The 18094-nt window shown below is 56.2% G+C and overlaps 1 protein-coding gene across 1 annotated transcript in view; it reads right to left on the bottom strand.

Moving 5' to 3' along the window:
• RTKN (rhotekin) overlaps positions 1-14165 on the bottom strand; it is a 36931-nt gene extending 22766 nt beyond the window's left edge. The window contains 1 exon segment of the mRNA XM_075066741.1: positions 13949-14165. Coding sequence (XP_074922842.1) covers positions 13949-14059 — 111 coding nt within the window. The 5' untranslated portion in view covers positions 14060-14165.
• Between the last annotated feature and the right edge of the window lie 3929 nt (positions 14166-18094).

The raw sequence follows: 18094 nt of genomic DNA on the forward strand, positions 1-18094 counted from the left end.
ACCTTCGCCTCCTCCCTGGCCACCGGTTCCCCGCGGCCCGCCGGGGCGTGTACGTACCTGCCGGCTCCCTCCGCCCAGCCCCCGCCCCCCGGGGCCCGGGTTTTACAGAGGGCCCGGGCCCTCCCCCCAGCCGCGGCCCCCCACGCCTGGGCTCCCCGGGCGCCGGCCAGACTCGCAGGCTCCAGCCCCTGGCGCTGCCCTCACCAGCGGCCTCTGCCTGGCCCCCGGGTCCCGCCTACGCCGGCCTCTAAGCAGCCCGGCCGGGGGGCCCGGTTCCTCCCCGGGTCCCGCCCGGGCCCTCCGGGCCCTGCAGGGGGCTCCCCCTTCTGGTGCAGAGCGGCCCGGCCCGGGCTCGCCCGGAGCCACGCGGCCACTTCGTGGCAGAGCCCGGGTCCCCGGCTCCCCGCCTGGCACCCGGCAGGGAGACTCCCTGGCCTGGCCTGGGCGGGGCGAGGCGGGGCCGCTGCTGGGTCTGTGCCCAGCCCACGGGGCCCCTAGGCAGGAAAACAGGGGTGCAGGGGGTGCTTCAGCACCCCCGGGGGCCTGGCTGCCCGCCCCACGCCCAGGGCTTTGCTCCCAGCCTCAGCTCGGGTGGGGGGGGGTAGGGCCTGGCTTTCAGCACCCCCCACTATTAACAATGTTCAGGCACCACCTGCGGTGCCTGGCACGTGCCCAGCCTTGGCAACCCCCTCCAGCAGCCTCCAGGCCCTGCCTTCGCCAGGGGGCTGCATAGCCAGCCCCATCCTGGGGTAGCCCAGAGGGGCCAGGCAGGGAACCCCTCAAACCCAGGACAGCCCCCCCTCCCCTCAGCTAGGAGAAGCGAGACAGGTCCCGTCCTACAACCTGAACACAAAGCCCGAACCACACCCTGTTGCGTCCCAGGGCGGGAGGGGGACAGATGGATCGAGGTGGGAAATGGCCCCCACATCGGTGGCCAGACGCCACCACTCACCCTCCCCAATGTGACATGGCACCCAGACAGCCCCCGAACCCCAGATAACGCTCAGTCCCCAGCCAGTTCTGAGCCCCCCGATAACACACAGCCCCCAGCCAGCCCCAAACCCCTAATAACACTCAGCCCCCAGCCAGCCCGCCCCAAAGCTGACACTCAGCCCCCCAAACAGCCCCCCTTCCCCAGAGAACACTCAGCACCCAGACAGCCCCCCACCCCCACCCCAAGATGATGCTCTGCACCCAGCCTGCCCTCTCTCCTCCTAAAACACATGGTGCCCACACAAGGCACCTCCCCCCAGGAATGTTCAGCACCCACCCAGGGCACCCTCCACCCCCCGAACTTTTGGCACTCACACAGGGCTGAATGTCCCCTCCACCCCCAGGCCCTGCCAGCTCTTGCCAGGGTCCAAGTGGAACAAGTCTTGTTTGACCAAAGCCCCTCCCCCTACCCAAATTGCCCCCAGAGCCAGGGCAGTTAACAGAGACTCCCTGCAACAGGCTCCGAGCTGCACCAGGTGCCACCCACTGGGGGGACTGCGGGTTCCAAGGGCACCACCGGGCAGGGGCAGGGGATGGCACTTCCCAGGGACCAGCAGGGCTGTGAGAGCTCCCTAAGGGCAGGAACCATCGTGCCAGGCCACTCCACCTTGCCGGGGCTTCGTGCCAGCCCACAGGCCCTCATCCTCCTCCTCCAGGCACCAAGGAGGCAGATGCTGTCCCAGGCTGGTCTGGGAGCAAGAGCCCCACCTAGACCCCAGAGCCAAGTGCTGAGTGCCAGCCACAGGCTTCTGGCACCTCAGACCAGTGCACCCAGCCCTGAGCAGCCTGCCAGGAGCCCCCATGGCACTGAGCAGGGGACAGCAGGAATCCCAGCCCTCGGCACTGCAGCACACAGCTCTGGGGACACCACCCCATCCCAGTGTCAGGTTGCCTTAACATCCACCATGGCCAACTACCTTCTAACCCCTGCCCTTCGCAGGCCTTCTGGGTCCATGCCAGAGCCACCTGGGCACAGCCAGCCCCCAGACACTCAACACAGCCCACTGGTCGCCTTGGGGAGAGGGGCATCATCTCCCCCCAGCTCTGCCCCTGGGGATGGCAACAGGGGGTGATGGAGCCCTTTCAGGGGGCATCAGTCTGTGGACCTGAGCAGAGGGTTTGGATGAATAGCTGGGGAGGGAAGAACTGGCACAAGAGAAGATAGCAGTGCTACAGAGGAAGTTTGCTGATTCCCCTCCCTGCGAAGGGAGCCATGGGGGTGCCTGCCCCTGGCACAGGCCCTGAAGGCGGAGGGCAGCAGGGGTGAAGGAGGCCCCTGAAGGAGGCCAAACACTTCCTGTCCTCCCCCACCCCAATGGCCTGGGCAGTAAACAGAGATAAAGGACCAGCCTGGAGAGAACCAGGCTAAAGTCTCCAAGGAAGATGCCCTGAGGGTCAGCGGCTGGCAGGAACGGGGACTCTGGAGAGAGAGAGCCCTGCAGAGCCTGGGAGGGGGCACAGGAGGCTGGGGCCTGAGCCCAGGGAGGTGAAGAGTTCTCATTCCTTGGCACTGAGCCTTGACTTTGGGTACCCTGGAGGGGTGAAAGCCCCCTCCCCCCGGCACTCTCAAGGCAAACTGGGTGCAACACTGGATGTTGCCACAAGGGGTGCTCTGAGTTGGTAAGGCTGTCATGGGCACTACCCGCATACCTGTCCCATCCCACAGCAGCTCCTGGGGTGGCCATAAGAGCTCTCGCCTGCACTGTGCTGATCTGCACACCAGGGGGTGCTCAAACCCACCCTCCCCTGTACAAGGTGGAGCCAGGGGGACACACCTGGGCAGGTGCCTGGGGAGGGGATGGGTAGGACCAGCAGGCATGATCCCAGCTCCCCATGGGGATTCGATCCTGGAGCCCCTGCACAGAGCTGGCAGTGCCAGGGGTGCAGGCTGCTCAGGGCATAGGGCCCGCAAGGTCTGGCCCAATCCCTTAGCGGCAGATCCGAAACCCATAATCCTCTGCAACTGAGGCAGGGAGGGAAGGCACAATACATCCTGGCCCTGTGCAAGCCAGGCTGGGAACAGGCAGCCTCGACTTAGGAGGTGCTGTCCTGCAGGGGGTGCACACGCGCACACACACACACACCCAACTGGCTGGGAACCCTTCTCCACTGAGAAATTTCATCAACAAATGTTTCTTTTAGTTGGGGGGGGGGGGGGAGGGATGACAACATGTGAGCAGGTGCAGGCAAGTGAGTGTCTGTGCATAGGCATGGGGGTGTCAGTTGGGTTTGGGAAAAGCCAGCGCTATGGGGAAACATGGATGGACATTTCTACCAGCTGTAATGCCAACAGCTGGAATCATGAAAGCCAGGCTGGCTAGCAGGGGGCTGCAGGGTCGGGATGGGGACACCAGCAGAACATGGAGGGAAGGTTGCACAGCCCTTTGATTTTGTCCAACTGACTCTCTCCCCTGGGTTTTCCCTGATTAGGAGTATGGTGAATATTATGTCCAGTTCTGGGTGCCACATTTCAGGAAAGATGTGACAAATCCAGAGAAAGCAGAAAAATGATGAAAAGTCTGGAGAACATGACCTAGGAGGGAAGATTGAAAACACTGGGTTTGTTCAGGCTGAGCAGAGAAGGCTGAGAGGGGACATAACAGTTTTCAAGTACTGTGACAGACCCAGACCAGTGGGTACAGGAGTCTGGAAGAGGGCAAATATACTGGTCACTGGATGAGTATTTTCTGTTCCCTAAGTGACCAAGAGCAGGGGCTGCACTAGATAGTCAGGAACGTGCTAAGAACCAATTAAGGCAGACAGGCTGATTAGCCTGCCTTGATGGGCAGGTGATCTAATCAGGGCACCTGGGTTTAAAAAGGTGCTCAATCCAGTCAGGTGGAGAGGAACCACAGGAGAGGAAATGCGTGTAAGAGCTGGGAGCAAGAGGCACAAGGAGCTGAGAATGAGGCCCTGGTTCTACACTATGCTTTAAACTGAATTTAGCAGCGTTAAACCGATTTAACTCTGCACCATCCACACAATAAGGCCCTTATGTCGATACCCTTTAAATTGGTTTCTGTACTCCTCCCCGACGAGAGGAGTAGCACTGAAATCAGTATTGCCCATTCGGGTTAGGGTTAGTGTGGTCGCAAATCAACAGTATTGGCCTCCGGCGGTATCCCACAGTGCACCACTGACCGCTCTGGACAGCAATCTGAACTCGGATGCACTGGCCAGGTAGAGGAAAAGCCCCGCGAACTTTTGAATTTCATTTCCTGTTTGCCCAGCGTGGAGCTTTGATCAGCACGGGTGACGATGCAGTCCAAATCCAAAAAGAGCTCCTGCATGGACTGTACGGGAGATACTGGATCTGATCGCTGTATGGGAGACAAATCTGTTCTTCAGAGCTCCGTTACAGAAGACGAAATGCCAAAGCATTTGAAAAAATCTCCAGGCTATGATAGACAGAGTCACAGCACGGTGCTTGTGAGAAGCATAACGGAAAGCCAAAGAATCAAATGGACACTCATGGAGGGAGGGAGGGGGACTGAGACCCCAGCTATCCCAGTCCCCAGCAGTCTCCCAAAAGCATTTGCATTCTTGGCTGAGCTCCAATGCTGAAGGGTCAAAAACATTGTCCGGGTGGTTCAGGGTGTATGTCGTCAATTTGCCACCCCTCCTCCCCGTGAAAGAAAAGGGAAAAAAAATCGTTCTTGCCATTTTCAATGTCACCCATGTCTACTGCATGCTGCTGGTAGACGTGGTGCTGCATCCCCTCCCTTCCTTTCCTGATGACAGACGGTACAAAATGGTGCAAAACCGTCATCATCCCCGTGAGTGCTCTGCTGGCTCAGTGAGGTCGGCCGGGGGCGCCTGGGTAAAAAATGGGAATGACTCCCTGTCATTCCTGACAGATGGTACAAAATGCTGGGTAACCGTCCTCATCATAGCAGCTGGAGGCTGAGCTCCATCAGCCCCCACCCGCTTTCGTGTCTAAAGAAAAGATTCTGTACTCCCTGGACTATCATAGCACGGAGGCTACGTTCCTCCCCCCGACCCTTTAATGTCCTGCCTGGACTATCATAGCAGCTGAAGGTCCTCCACCTCATTTTAATCTCACTAAAATGTCAATGTTTCTATTCCTGCATTTTATTACTTCATCACACAAATGGGGGACACTGCCACAGTAGCCCAGGATGGCTTTGGAGGAGGGAAGCAACAGGTGGGGTTGTGCAGGGGCACCCCCTTCAAGGCATGCAGCTCATCATTTCTGCAGATCTCTGGGCTCTGACCTGAAGCAGCTGTGCTCTCTGGTTCTCTAGTACACATGCCCCATATTCTAGGCAGGACTGACTATTTTAGACAAAACATAAAGAAGGGAATGACCTGGGGAGTCATTCCCATTTTTGTCCATGCGGCCTCTGGCTGACCTCAGTGAGCCAGCCAGGAACACCCATGACAGCAGTAGACGGTACAAAAGGACTGATAACCATCATCGCCATTTTCCAATTGCAAACGGTACAAAATGATTGATAACGTCATCTCATCGCCAATTTACAATGGCAGATGGTGCAATAGGGATGGTAACCATCTCTGCCACCTTGCAAAGGCAAATGAATGCTGCTGTGTAGCACTGCAGTACCGTGTCTGTCAGCAGCATCCAATACACATACAGTGACAGTGACAAAAGGCAAAACAGCTCCATGGTTGCCATGCTATGGGTCTGCCAGGGCAATCCAGGGAAAAAGGGCACGAAATGATTGTCTGCCATTGCTTTCACGGAGGAGGATTGAGTGACGACATTTCCCCAGAACCCCGCGACACTGTTTTTACACCATCATGCATTGGGATCTCAACCCAGAATTCCAATGGGCGGGGGAGACTGCTGGAACTATGGGATAGCTACCCCACAGTGCAATGCTCCAGAAATCGACACTAGCCACGGTACATGAATGCACACCACCCAATTAGTGTGCTTAGTGTGGCGCATGCACTCAACTTATACATCTGTTTTACAATACCTTTATGTAACATCAGAATAATCCTAGTAGTAGACATACCCTCAGAGGGTGTGCTGCTGGAGGACTAAGGAGTACAAGTGTTACGACACCAGAGGAAGGTCCTGTGGTGAGGATAAAGAAGGTGTTTGGAGGAGGCCATGGGGAAGTAGCCCAGAGAGTTGTAGCTGTCATGCAGCTGTTACAAGAGCGCTACTATAGACAGCTGCAATCCACAGGGCCCTGGCTGGAACCCGGAGTAGAGGGAGGCCCGGTCTCCCCAAACCTCCAACTCCTGATCAGACACAGGAGGAGCTGATCCAGAGTGTGGGAAAGATCACTGAGTGAGCAAACCTGCCAATAAGCGCAGGACCCCACCAGGTAGAGGAGGAATCTTGTCAGCCATAAAAGATTGTTATAAGGAGGAGGGAGAAAAATTGTTCCAATTAGCCTCTGAGGATAGGACAAGAAGCAAAGGGCTTAAATTGCAGCAAGGGTGGTTTAGCTTGGACTTCAGGAAAAAGTTCCTAACTGTCAGGGTGGTGAAGCACTGGAATAAAATTGCCCAGGGAGGTGGTGGAATCTCCATCACTGGGGATTTTAAGAGCAAGTTGGACAAACCCCTGTCAGGGATGGTCTAGATAATCCTTAGTGCTGCCATGAGTGCAGGGACTGGACTCAATGAGCCCTCGAGGGCCCTTCCTGTGCTACGGTTCTATGAACACTCACAGCCAGGAGGGCTGGGCTGGGCTGGGCAGGGCAGGGCATGGGAAGAGGTGACAGGTAGTGGTGGCACTAGGCATAAGCACACTAAGCAATTGCTTAGGGCCCTGAGCACCTCAAAGGCTAGCGAACAGGAGCAGCTAACAGGGGAGTTTAGAGAGGCAGCGTGGGCGGGGTCTGGGTACAACTTATTATTCTTTAAACTTAAAGCTAAAAACACCCAGTGATACCAACAAAAACATCAAAGGAATGAGCTGCATGACTAAAAAGTCCCATAACAGAGTGGGGGCTACCCAGTTTACTGCATCCAATGCAGCATGTCTGATTACCTGCCCCATGGGCGAGTGGTGTATGGAGCTCCTGGCCCTCAGAGACCATGTATGGGCTTTAGAGACCAGAGTGGCTAAACTGGAGGAGCTAAAAGGAGACAGAGAGGTACATAGATGAGACTTTCTGGGACACCGTGGAATGGTCCCACCCCGGGTCTGACAGCCTCTGTGCTGTTGAGGAGGAGGAAAGTCTCAGGGAAGACGACCATCCAACAAGAGCAGAGGGAAACGATCAAGTTATGTAGGTACCAATGATATAGGGAAGGGTAAGAGAGAGGTTCTAGAGGCCAAATTTAGGCTGCTAGGTAAGAGACTGATGTCCAGGACCTCCTTCTCTTAAATGCTTTCAGTTCCACATGCAGGGTCAGTTATACAGGCAGAACTGCAGGCTCTCAATGTGTGGATGAGACGATGGTGTAGGGAGGAGGGATTTAGATTTATTAGGAACTGGGGAAACTTTTGGGAAAGGGGGAGCCTATGCAGGAAGGATGGGCTCCACCTAAACCAAAATGGAACCAGATTGCTGGCACTTAGTTTAAAAACTGCTCTACGGTCTTTTTAATGTTAAGGGTTGGGGAAAAGCTGACAGATGCAGAGGAACACGTGGTTCAGACAGAGACATCCCTTAGGAGATTCTCTATGTCCTAGTAGGGAGGAGAGGAGGGAAGATGATAAAATACAGGTAGGATCTGATGAGACAACAGTCAAATAAAAGAAAGTCCTGTTCAATTACATCATGTAATGGCAGACAGCCAAAAAGTGACAAGTTTTTAAAGTGCTTCTAAACCAATGCTAGAAGTCTACATAACAAGAGGGGTGAACTATTAAATGAGGCTATTGATATAATTGGCATGACAGAAACTTGGTGGAATGAGGATAATCAATGGACACAGTAATACCAGGGTACAAAATATATCAGAAGGACAGAACAGGTCGTGCTGGCGGGGGAGTGGCACTATACATGAAAGAAAGTGTAGAATCAAATGAAGTAAAAACCTTAAATGAAGCAAACTGTACCACAGAATCTCACTGGATAGTAACCCCATGCTCTAATAAGAATATAGCAGTAGGGCTCTATTACCGACCACCTGACCAGGATGGTGATAGTGACTGTGAAATGCTCAGGGAGATTAGAGAGGCTATTAAAATAAATAAAACAAAATCAATCAATAATAATGGTGCATTTCAACTCTCCCCATACATGTCATGACGGAGTAACATGTCACCTCAGGACGGGATGCAGAGATAAAGTTTCTTGACACCTTAAATGACTGTTTCTTGGAGCAGCTGGTCCTGGCACCCAGTAAGGAAAATAGGAAGGAGCATAAACTCTGACAAGTGAAGTGTAAAAATACAATTAAGAAGACCAAAAAGAATTTGAAGAACAGCAAAGCCAAAGACTCAAAAAGTAATAGCAACATTTTTTTAAAGTACATCAGAAGCAGGAACCCTGCTAACAACCAGTGGGGCCACTGGACGATCGAGATGCTAAACGAGCAGTCAAGGACAATAAGGCCATTGCAGAGAAACTAAATGAATTATTTGCCTCGGTCTTCATGGCTGAAGATGTGAGGGAGATACCCACACCTGAGCCATTCTGTTTAGGTGACAAATCTGAGGAACTGTCCCAGATTGAGGTGTCATTAGAGGAGGTTTTGGAACAAACTGATAAACTAAACAGTAATAAGTCTCCAGGACCAGATGGTATCACCCAAGAGTTCTGAAGCAACTCAAATGTGAAATTGAAGCACTACTAAGTGTAGTCTGTAACCTATCATTTAAATCAGCTTCTGTACCAGATGACTAGAAGATAGCTAATGTGACCCCAATTTTTAAAAGGGCTCCAGAGGTGATCCCAGCAATTACAGGCCAGGAAGCCTGACTTCAGTACCCGGTAAACTGGTTGAAACTATAATAAAGAACAGAATTGTCAGACACATAGATGAACATAATTTGTTGGGGAAGAGTAACATGGTTTTTGTAAAGGGAAATCATGCCTCATGAATCTACTACAATTCTTTGAGGGGTCAACAAGCATGTGGACATGGGAGATCCATGGATATAGTGTATTTAGATTTTCAGAAAGCCCTTTGACAAGGTCCCTCACCAAAGGCTCTTAAGCAAAGTAAGCAGTCATGGATAAGAGGGAAGGTTCTCTCATGGATTGGTAACTGGTTAAAAGATAGGAAACAAAGGGTAGGAATAAATGGTCAGTTTTCAGAATGGAGAGAGGTAAATAGTGATGTCCCCCAGGGGTCTGTACTGGGACCAGTACTATTCAACATATTCATAAATGATCTGGAAAAAGGGAAAACAGTGAGGTGGCAAAATTTGCAGATGATACAAAACTACTCAAGACAGTTAAGTCCCTGGCAGAAGAGTCAACATGGTTTTTGTAAAGGAAATCATGCCTCACCAATCTACTAGAATTCTTAGAGGGGTCAACACGCATGTGGCAAGGGATCCATGGGTCTAGTGTACTTAGATTTTCCGAAAGACTTTGACAAGGTCCCTCCCAAGGCTCTTGAGCACAGTAAGCTGCCATGTGATAAGAAGGAAGTGACTCTCATGGACTGTGTAATGGTACAAGATAGACACAAAGGATAGGATAAATGGTAGTTTTCGATGAAGAGAGGTAAATAGTTGGTTCACCTGGGGGGGGCTCCGGGGCGTCTGTCTGGGCCCCGAGTCCTGGTCAAACTATTCTAATATCTGGAAAATGGGTAACAGTGAGGGTGGCAAGAATTTGCCATATCCAAATTACTAAAGATAGTTCAGACCAGGCGCACTGCAAGAAGCTAGAGAATCTTAGAATCAGTGCTGGACAGCAAAAATGCAGTGAATTCAATGTGATAAAATGCAAGTACCACACATTGGAAACATCCAACTATATTATAAAATGATGGGGTCGTAAGATAGTGTTACCACTCAAGAAAGATCTTAACACAAGAACTAGGCATCACCAAATGAAATTAATAGGCAGCAGGTTTAAAACAAACAAAAGGAAGTATTTCTTCACAACACACAGTCAACCTGTGGAACTCCTTGCCAGAGGATGTTGTGAAGGTCAAGACTATAACAGGGTTCAAAAAAGACCTAGATAAGTTCGTGGAGGATAGGTCCGTCAATGGCTATTAGCCAGGTTGGGCAGGGATGGTGTCCCTAGCCTCTGTTTGCCAGAAGCTGGGAATGGGCGACAGGGGATGGGTCACTTGCTGACTCCCTGTTCTGTTCATTCCCTCTGAAGCACCTGGCACTGGCCACTGTTGGAAGACAGAACACCGGGCTGGACGGACCTTTTGTCTGACCCAGTACGTCTGTTCTGATGCGGGGCGGAGGCCTGATTTAGTGTTATCCCCAAAATACAGTTTGTCTGAGTGACCATGGACGTTTAATGAGTCTCTCAGTGGGGTGGGCTGAGCTGTTTTCTGGTTTGTGGAAATATGAGTGTTTTTAGGGGGCGGGTGCAGGGTCAAGGTGGCTTCTGGTACTGGAGGCGGGCCAGGGTGCCTGGCGGGGAGCAAGGCAAGAGTAGTGATGTCAGCAGGGGACTGCTGGGTCAGGTGAGAGCAAGGCTGCAGCTTGCTGTGGGTGGGTGGGGGGCATTCACAGCAAATATGAAAAATCAGGACGGGAGTGGGGACTAATAGGAGCCTATATAAGAAAAAGACCCAAATATCGAGACTGTTCCTATAAAATCAGGACATCTGGAAACCCGGGAGAACGGGGGGAGGGAATTAGCCTTCAGAAGTGCCAGTCCCAGCCTTGCCCTAGGCAGCAGAGCAGGAATTCTGGCTCCAGGAAAGAATCGAGCCTTTGTTCCACCTGCTGCCAGGTACAGCTCCCTCTGTTAACCCTTTCCATGCACAGGGCTGGGCATGGCCAGACTGCCTGGGGACCTGCAGAATGAAAGGGAGAACCTGGGACCCAGCACCATGGCCCAGGGGGTGCAGCAAGTCCCTCGTGACCCAGGTCTCTCTCCCCCCCTCCTGGGAGGGGAGCAGGGGATGGGCAGATGACTCAGGCCTGGTCTACAATAGGAAATTAGGTCAGTTTAAGTCCATCACTGAGGGGTGGGGAAATCCCCAAGCAGCGTAATTGGGCCAACCTGAGTCCCCAGGTGGCCAGTGCTGGGTGGATGGAAGAACTCAGTCATCAAGCGGTGGATTAACCTGTGTCCACAGGAGAGCCCCCCCTTCCCCACGGAGCAGGCAGTGCCACACACTGACGCGCTGCAGCATCTGAAGGGTGGACCAGGCCTCAGTGCCCCATGCTGGCAGACGGCTGCTCCCATCCCAGAGCACAGATGGGCTTCTGGGAGACTCCTGGGCTAAGGAGTGTGTCCTGTAAGCAGCCCCAGCTTCCCCGCACAGAGCCCAGACTCCCCTTCCCCGGACCAGCTTGGCCACCCATGGCCCCTCCTCAAGGTGAGGCTGCAGAGGCAGGCAGCCCCAGGCGTATGGGGAGCAGACAGTCAGACGCTAGGTGCCCACGGCCCAGTCTGCGGAGGCTCATGGTTGCAGCCCCACAGGCACTTCCTGGGGCACATACTTTTGCTAACAGGGATGGGAATGGGGTGCAGAGGGCTCCCTCCAGCTGTAACACTTCTGCCGATGACCCTGCACCCCCGGCCCCATGGGGCTGGCTGACACTCAAGGGGAACGAGGACGCGCTGCAGCTGGGCACAGGGTGGGCATGATCTCCTCATCTGCAGGCCCACAAGCAGCACTGGGGAGACTCAGCAGGGATGCAGGGCAGGAACCCGGGCTAGGGACATTGCCAGAGTCTCCCTGCAGCTCTTTCCCTGCCGGGACCAGAGCCTGCCACCTGGGGACGGATTGCTCAGCATGACTCGGCCCTGAGCCACCCACGGGCCCCCCAGCCACAACCAGTCCAGGCCTGGCTTCCCCAGGAGCTGTGCTGGGTGGGGCATGCACCCCATTGGTTTGGTTTCGACCACTGTGATTCACTCAGCAAGGGGACAGTGCTGTCATGTGGGGAGCTGGGGGAGGGGGGGCAGAGCCAGGCCTGGGCCCCCCACTGGGGCCAGGTTTCAGTCCTAGATCTCGCCCCTGGTGCTGGGAACGCTGGGCACAGCACCATGCTGCTTGCAGCTTGCTCAGTCTGCAGCGGCTGAGTGCCCTCGTGTGACACCAACAGGCCGGGAACTCCACCAACCAGCACCCACCCCAGCTGCCCCCAAGAACCCTGGCCCCCATACCCAGAGTCACTGGCCAGGCCTAGCAGGGAAGAGTCGGGTTTGAAATCCCACAAGTCCCAGGGACAGATGGGAGGCCTGACCTAGCTCAGCCTGGCTCCAGCAGAGAGAAGGGGCTCACCCTAGGTCACAGCCAGGCAAGGGCAGGGCCAGAAGGAAAACCCAGGAGTCCCAGTCCCACTCCATCCCTCCTAGCACCCCTCAAACGGCAGCTCAGCTTAACCCCTCACTGTCTGAGAAGGGGCAATGGCAGCACCCCATCTTACAGGCAGCAGAGCATTGTGCCTGGGGGGGCAGCCACCTCCTTCCACTCCCCCCAGCAGCCGACAGGGGGCACTGCCACCATAGCTGCCCCCCAGAGGGACCTCAGGCAGCAGGCCAGTGACACCCCTTGCCGGGGGGCCAGCCCCCTGCCAATCCCCCGCTGGCTTGTTGCCCAGTTAGAGCAAGTTAAATGGCCTTGAAGTCAGCGAGAAACCCAGTTTTCCGGTCCCGTGGCCAGCGGCCGCCTGAGCATGATCTCAGCAGGGTCTGGCTTGGCCAGCGGGTGGGTGGAAGGCCTGGAAGTCCCCAGGTGCCGCAAGGTGGGGGCTCCGGACGGGGCGCTCTGCTCTCCCCTCCCCTCAGTGCTGACCCCAATGCTCCAACAAGGCACTGCGGGGTGGGGGGCCACAAGGGGGGGCATCTCCTCACAGTATCTCCACATGTTGTGACCCCAGGCACCAGACCACTTGCTCAGACCTGGGGAGGGTGGGCTCAGGGGTCCTGGGCCAAGGGTGTCTCAGATGGAAAGAGGAGGGTGGGGGGGGAAATCTATCTCCTCACTTTAAGCAGTACTCTGACCCCAGCGACCCAGCACAGGGAAGGACTGTGCTGCAAGGATGGCGAGCGCCATGGGGGTGGGGGGTCTCCCCGGCAGTGCCAACCCCAATGCTCCCGTTAGGGAGCTGTGGGACAGCGACAGGGGGCTCCATGGGGGGCGCTTTCCCCCAGTAGTGCTGACCCCAATGCTCCTGTTAGGGGGCTGAAGGGCACGGGGCTCAGTAGGGGGTGCTCTCCCCTAGCAGTGCTGACCCTGATGCGCCCGTTAGGGGGCTGTGGGGCAGGGACACGGGGGCTCCATGGGGGGCGCTTTCCCCCAGTAGTGCTGACCCCAATGCTCCTGTTAGGGGGCTGAAGGGCACGGGGCTCAGTAGGGGGTGCTCTCCCCTAGCAGTGCTGACCCTGATGCGCCCGTTAGGGGGCTGTGGGGCAGCGACACGGGGGCTCCATGGGGGGCGCTCTCCCCTGGCAGTGTTGACCCCGATGCTCCAGTTAGGGAGCTGTAGGGCAGGTGCAGCGGGCTCCGTGGGGGGCGCTCTCCCCTGGCAGTGCTGACCCCAATGCTCCCATTAGGGGGCTGTGGGGGGGTGCTCTCCCTGGCAGTGCTGACCCCGATACTCAGCGCTGCACTAGGGGGCTGAGGGGCCGGAACAGCGTCTGTTTGGGGAGCCCCAAAAGCCCACAGAGGGTCACTCAAACTTCCCGGCCCCAGAACTGCCCAGGCCGGCAGCGGCAGGGGCAGCACCTGGGGTCGGGGCCGGGGCCGGGGCCGGAGCAAGGCGCGGCCGCAGGTGAGAGCCGAGACCCGCGGAGGAGGAGCCGGAGACGGGCGAGGCGCAGGGGGAAGCCGGGGACCCCAGCCGCCCCGGGGCGTTGGCGGCAGCGGGGGTCCGGGGCTGGCCGGGGGCGGTGGCGGTTCCTACCTGAGGGGTGTCCCCGAGGAGGCTAAGCCTGAAGCGGCCCCTCCGGATCTCCATCTCCAGGGCCGAGCCCCGCGCCACGGTCACTCGGCTCCGGTGGTTCCGGCAGAACATCCTGGCGCAGCCGGGACCGGCCCGATCCAAACACCTACAGGGGATCGGAGCCGCTGTGGTCCGGGCTGCAATCCTAGGAGGGCGGGAACCTGCGGTCCCGGTCCCAGTTCCGATAAGCCCAGCCCAGTCCCCCTGGTTCGGTTCCGAGCTCACGGCCCCCGCCCGGCCCGCTCCCGCTCCCGCTCCCGCTCCCGATTCCCCAGGGAAGTTCCAAACTTCGAGTCAAACTCCGCCCCCGGGCGGCACCTGGCGGGAGTGGGCAGCGCTGCAGCCCGGCACACTTAGGTAGCAAGGAGCACGCTGGTCTTGTAAAGAACCATCCAGGGCCTCCCTGGGCGGCGGGGCACAGAGAGAATCATGAAGCCAGCCGGTGTGGGCTGGCCCCAGGGTGCTGGTTTCCTAGGGCAGGGATGTGGGTCAGAATCCTCTGGGGCGGGGGCCTGCGGAGCTAGGCAGCAGCAAGCAGGGAGGAGCCTGTGCAGAGAGTTGGCAGGAGCCCCGTGGCACTGCCAGGCCTGCAGAGGGGACAATGGGACAGTGTGAGACAGCACATGGGAGCGTGTGGGGGTATGTGTGAGTGTGTCATCATGAGGGGACATAGTGTGTGCGTGCCAGGGGTACCTGGGCATGTCTCTGGGTGAGTGCACTGGGGGGAGGAAGTGAGTGTGTCATTGTGAGGGGGACATACTTGTGTGTGCCAGGGGTACCTGGGCACGTCCCTGGGTGAGTGCACGGGGGGTGGTGAGTGTGTCATTGTGAGGGGGACATAGGACATAGGAGTGTGCCAGGGGTACCTGGGTGGGTACCTGGGTGATTGCCCTTGTGAGTGCACGGGGGGGTGCATGCCAGGATGTGGGCCTGTGTGTAAGTGCAAGCCTGTGCGTGTAGATGGATGCCTGCGCACACCCATGCATGTATGTACACCAGCGGGTGACTGTTGGTTACTATCCCCCTGCACACTCTTGTATGGAATTGGCTCAGACGCTGTGGCCCCAAAGGTGCTGGGCTGATTCCTGGGTTGGCTCTGCCCAAGGTTGCACAACACTGTGCCCCTGTCTCCCCTCCCGAAATGGCTGGAGCTGCTTGGTAGGGGCCCCCTGTCACACTCCTCCTTCCTGCGGTGCCAGACACGCCCTGTGTGTGTGTGCAGCCACATGCTCAGACATACCCATGTGTAACACCCTGGCGCGCGCACACACACAAATAGCTTTGCACACAACCCATGTTTGCACATGTGACAGGCACACACCACAATTCCTATTTCCACCCACACTCTTCACATATTTGCTGACTCTTATCATGTCCCCTCTGTGCCAAGCCAGACAGATTTAGCTCCTTTAATCTGTCCTCGGGCAGTGACCCAACCTCGGCAGCTCTGTGGCGCTTCTCAGCTCCCTGCACTTCCTCACTCTCTGGGGGCTGAGGGGCCTGGAGCAGCGCACACCAGCCTGGGCAGGCTCTCCCCGAGCTGCACGGAGAGGAACTCTGGGCTGCATGCAGCTGGGCCCCCTGCCTGGCCATCTTTTGCTCCAACCATTTCTGGCCTTTTCTCTAGTTTGACTGGGAGCTCTCTGGGGCAGGGACTGTACCTCTGGATCTGTGCAGCCCCCTTCACAACAGGGCCTGACCCTGGCTCCAGCCCATGCACCCTCTGCAACAGAAACAGTTATGGCAGTGGGGCAGGGTTGGGGAGAGTTGAGCCCTCAGGAAGCCCGGGAGACCCCTGTGGGGGGCAGCTCCTGGGTGATGGTTGGTTGCAGTAGGGCTGTGTTGCTGACCCTGCCAGCTCACAGCGTTGCATCTTTAACCTGTGGAACTCACTGCCACAGGCTCCCTCTGAAACAAAGAGCTTAATGGGATTCCAAGAGGATTGAATGCTCCTGGGCAGCAATTGTCAGGATCAGCCATGCCAGGGCTCCCAGGCATGAGCTTAGGTCTGCCAGGGACACGAAGGAACATGGTGAATTAGGGCATCTTTTGAAATTCCGGCCTCGGGGACTGTTCCCTTCCTTTGCCTCCTGCCCATGGCTCCTCCTGCTGGCTAAGGGATGGGGCCACACAGCAGCTCCACAAAACTATGAAACCTACATGGGGAAAAAATTCCCCCTGAATAGGCCCCATGTGATACCAGCCTGGAGGGGAAAATCCAGCATCCTGGGCTGGGAGGAGCAAAACACACACACAAACACACACACACACACACACTCTCTCTCTCTCTCTCCCTGCCCACCACTCGGCTCCTGCCCCCTGCATTTCACAACCCTCTGCGTACAAGCAGGGGTAGGGCAGGCAGAGGCTGCACCATTACACAGACAGCAGCTAGCTTCGGAGCTGTATAAGCAGCCAGGTTGCCTTGGGCTGTGAGTGTCTCAGATCTCACCAGCTAGGCCGGGTCAGTGCCTGGATGGGTGACTTCCAGGGAAAATCCAAGATGCTTCAGGCAGAGTGTGTGTGTGGGTGTCCAGTAGAGGGTGCTCTCCCCTCCCAGGCACAATGCTGGGGGGTGGGCTGTGCTACAGGGAGTGAGGGGCGCTCTGTCCTCTGAGTCCCCCCATTCAACTCACTTTTGCCATGGTGCTTATACAAAACTTGACAAGCCTTAGCTGAGAGCAGTGCCCGGCCTGCCCAGACTTGCCGGTTCCTCGTGCTGCCCCGTCCATCCGTCTGTCTCTTGAGTCATGAACTGGTTTGATTGAAAAAATGCTCCCGCTCCCACTGTGATCTGCATTTGTTCATGAGTCGCTGTGACTCAGCCTGACACCCACTTGGAGCGATTCAGGGACCGTCTGGCCTCCTGTGCCATTGCCTGTCCCCCAGCTGCCCTTGCAGCGAGCCCAGGAACTTGGGCTGCACTGAAGCATCTTCCAGAAGGGCCCGGGGAGGGCCTGGGCTAAGGATGTAAAAGGTACAAATTTGGGTTGCTATTGTGAAGCTGTCTTACGAAAATCTAGGTGTGTGGATCCACCACTGCTAGCAGGGCCTGACGCATGTACACTCGAGACAGACACAAAGGGAATACGGAACATAGACCTCACAAGGGTTGTTCCAAATAGCAGCAGCATCCTGAGAAAAACTAGTTCAGCTGATTCCTTTGGAGGGAGGGGTGAAGGGAGGAGCAGTGGAAACTTAACCAGGAGTAGAAAACAGACCAGGTGACCAAGGGGAGTTTAAATCAAGAAACAGACAGTCGGGAACATGCTTGGGGAATCCTTTCTTCAGTCCAGGAGGGAGAGATCACCCAGCAGTAGCAGCTTCCTGGGGCAGCAGAGGCATGCAGCTTTTCCTGAGCCCGGATGGCCCCAGTGATTCCGTACAGCCCAAGGGACCCGTGCCCTAGCCCAGAGAATGCCCTGGAGTGGGGAGGAAACTGAGGCAGGGGCATGCATTTAGCGTGTACTGCTTTGTAGGACCAGTGCTCTCGTGTGCTTTACACGATTAAGTATAAAAGAGAATAAATGTGTTAGACTGGGCAAAGTGTGAGCGTGTGTTGCCTGCTTCACAACTACTGCTTGCCCATGAGAGTGAAACTGACCAGAACCTTCACACCTTTGGGTGGAGTTTGGGGCCAGTGTCTGTTTAAGTGCTGGGAAGTCTGAAGTGCTCAAGAAGCAGGTTTCAACACTCAGAAGGTCTGCACCCAGCCGGAGAGTGTGCCTAGGGACCCTAGATTGGGGCAGTGGCGGACTCCATTCAGGCTCCAGAAGCATAACACCCCCCAGGGTATCCAGTGCACAGAGATCCGGCTTCCTCTCACAGCAGTCCTACTGGGTGGCCAGGCTGGGGATGCAGTAGAATCTGTGACAGGGATTCAGTCTGGCTTTGAAGCCATCCAATGATGGAGAATCCCTGACCTCCCTTGGGAGTCTTGGAGTGGTTAATCACCTGCACCGGTAACGAATTGTGCCTAATTTGGGAGATCTTCACCATCAGAGCGAAGGGCTGTGAATTCCTGGGGGGGAGGCGCGAGGGGTGGGAAGATTGCTGTGTTAGGCTGGCCTGGAGGCTAATGGTTCAATCTCAGTGCCTTGATGGAAA

This window comes from Chelonoidis abingdonii, chromosome 5, assembly GCF_003597395.2.
Source record: "Chelonoidis abingdonii isolate Lonesome George chromosome 5, CheloAbing_2.0, whole genome shotgun sequence".
Classification (NCBI taxonomy): Eukaryota; Metazoa; Chordata; order Testudines; family Testudinidae; genus Chelonoidis; species Chelonoidis abingdonii.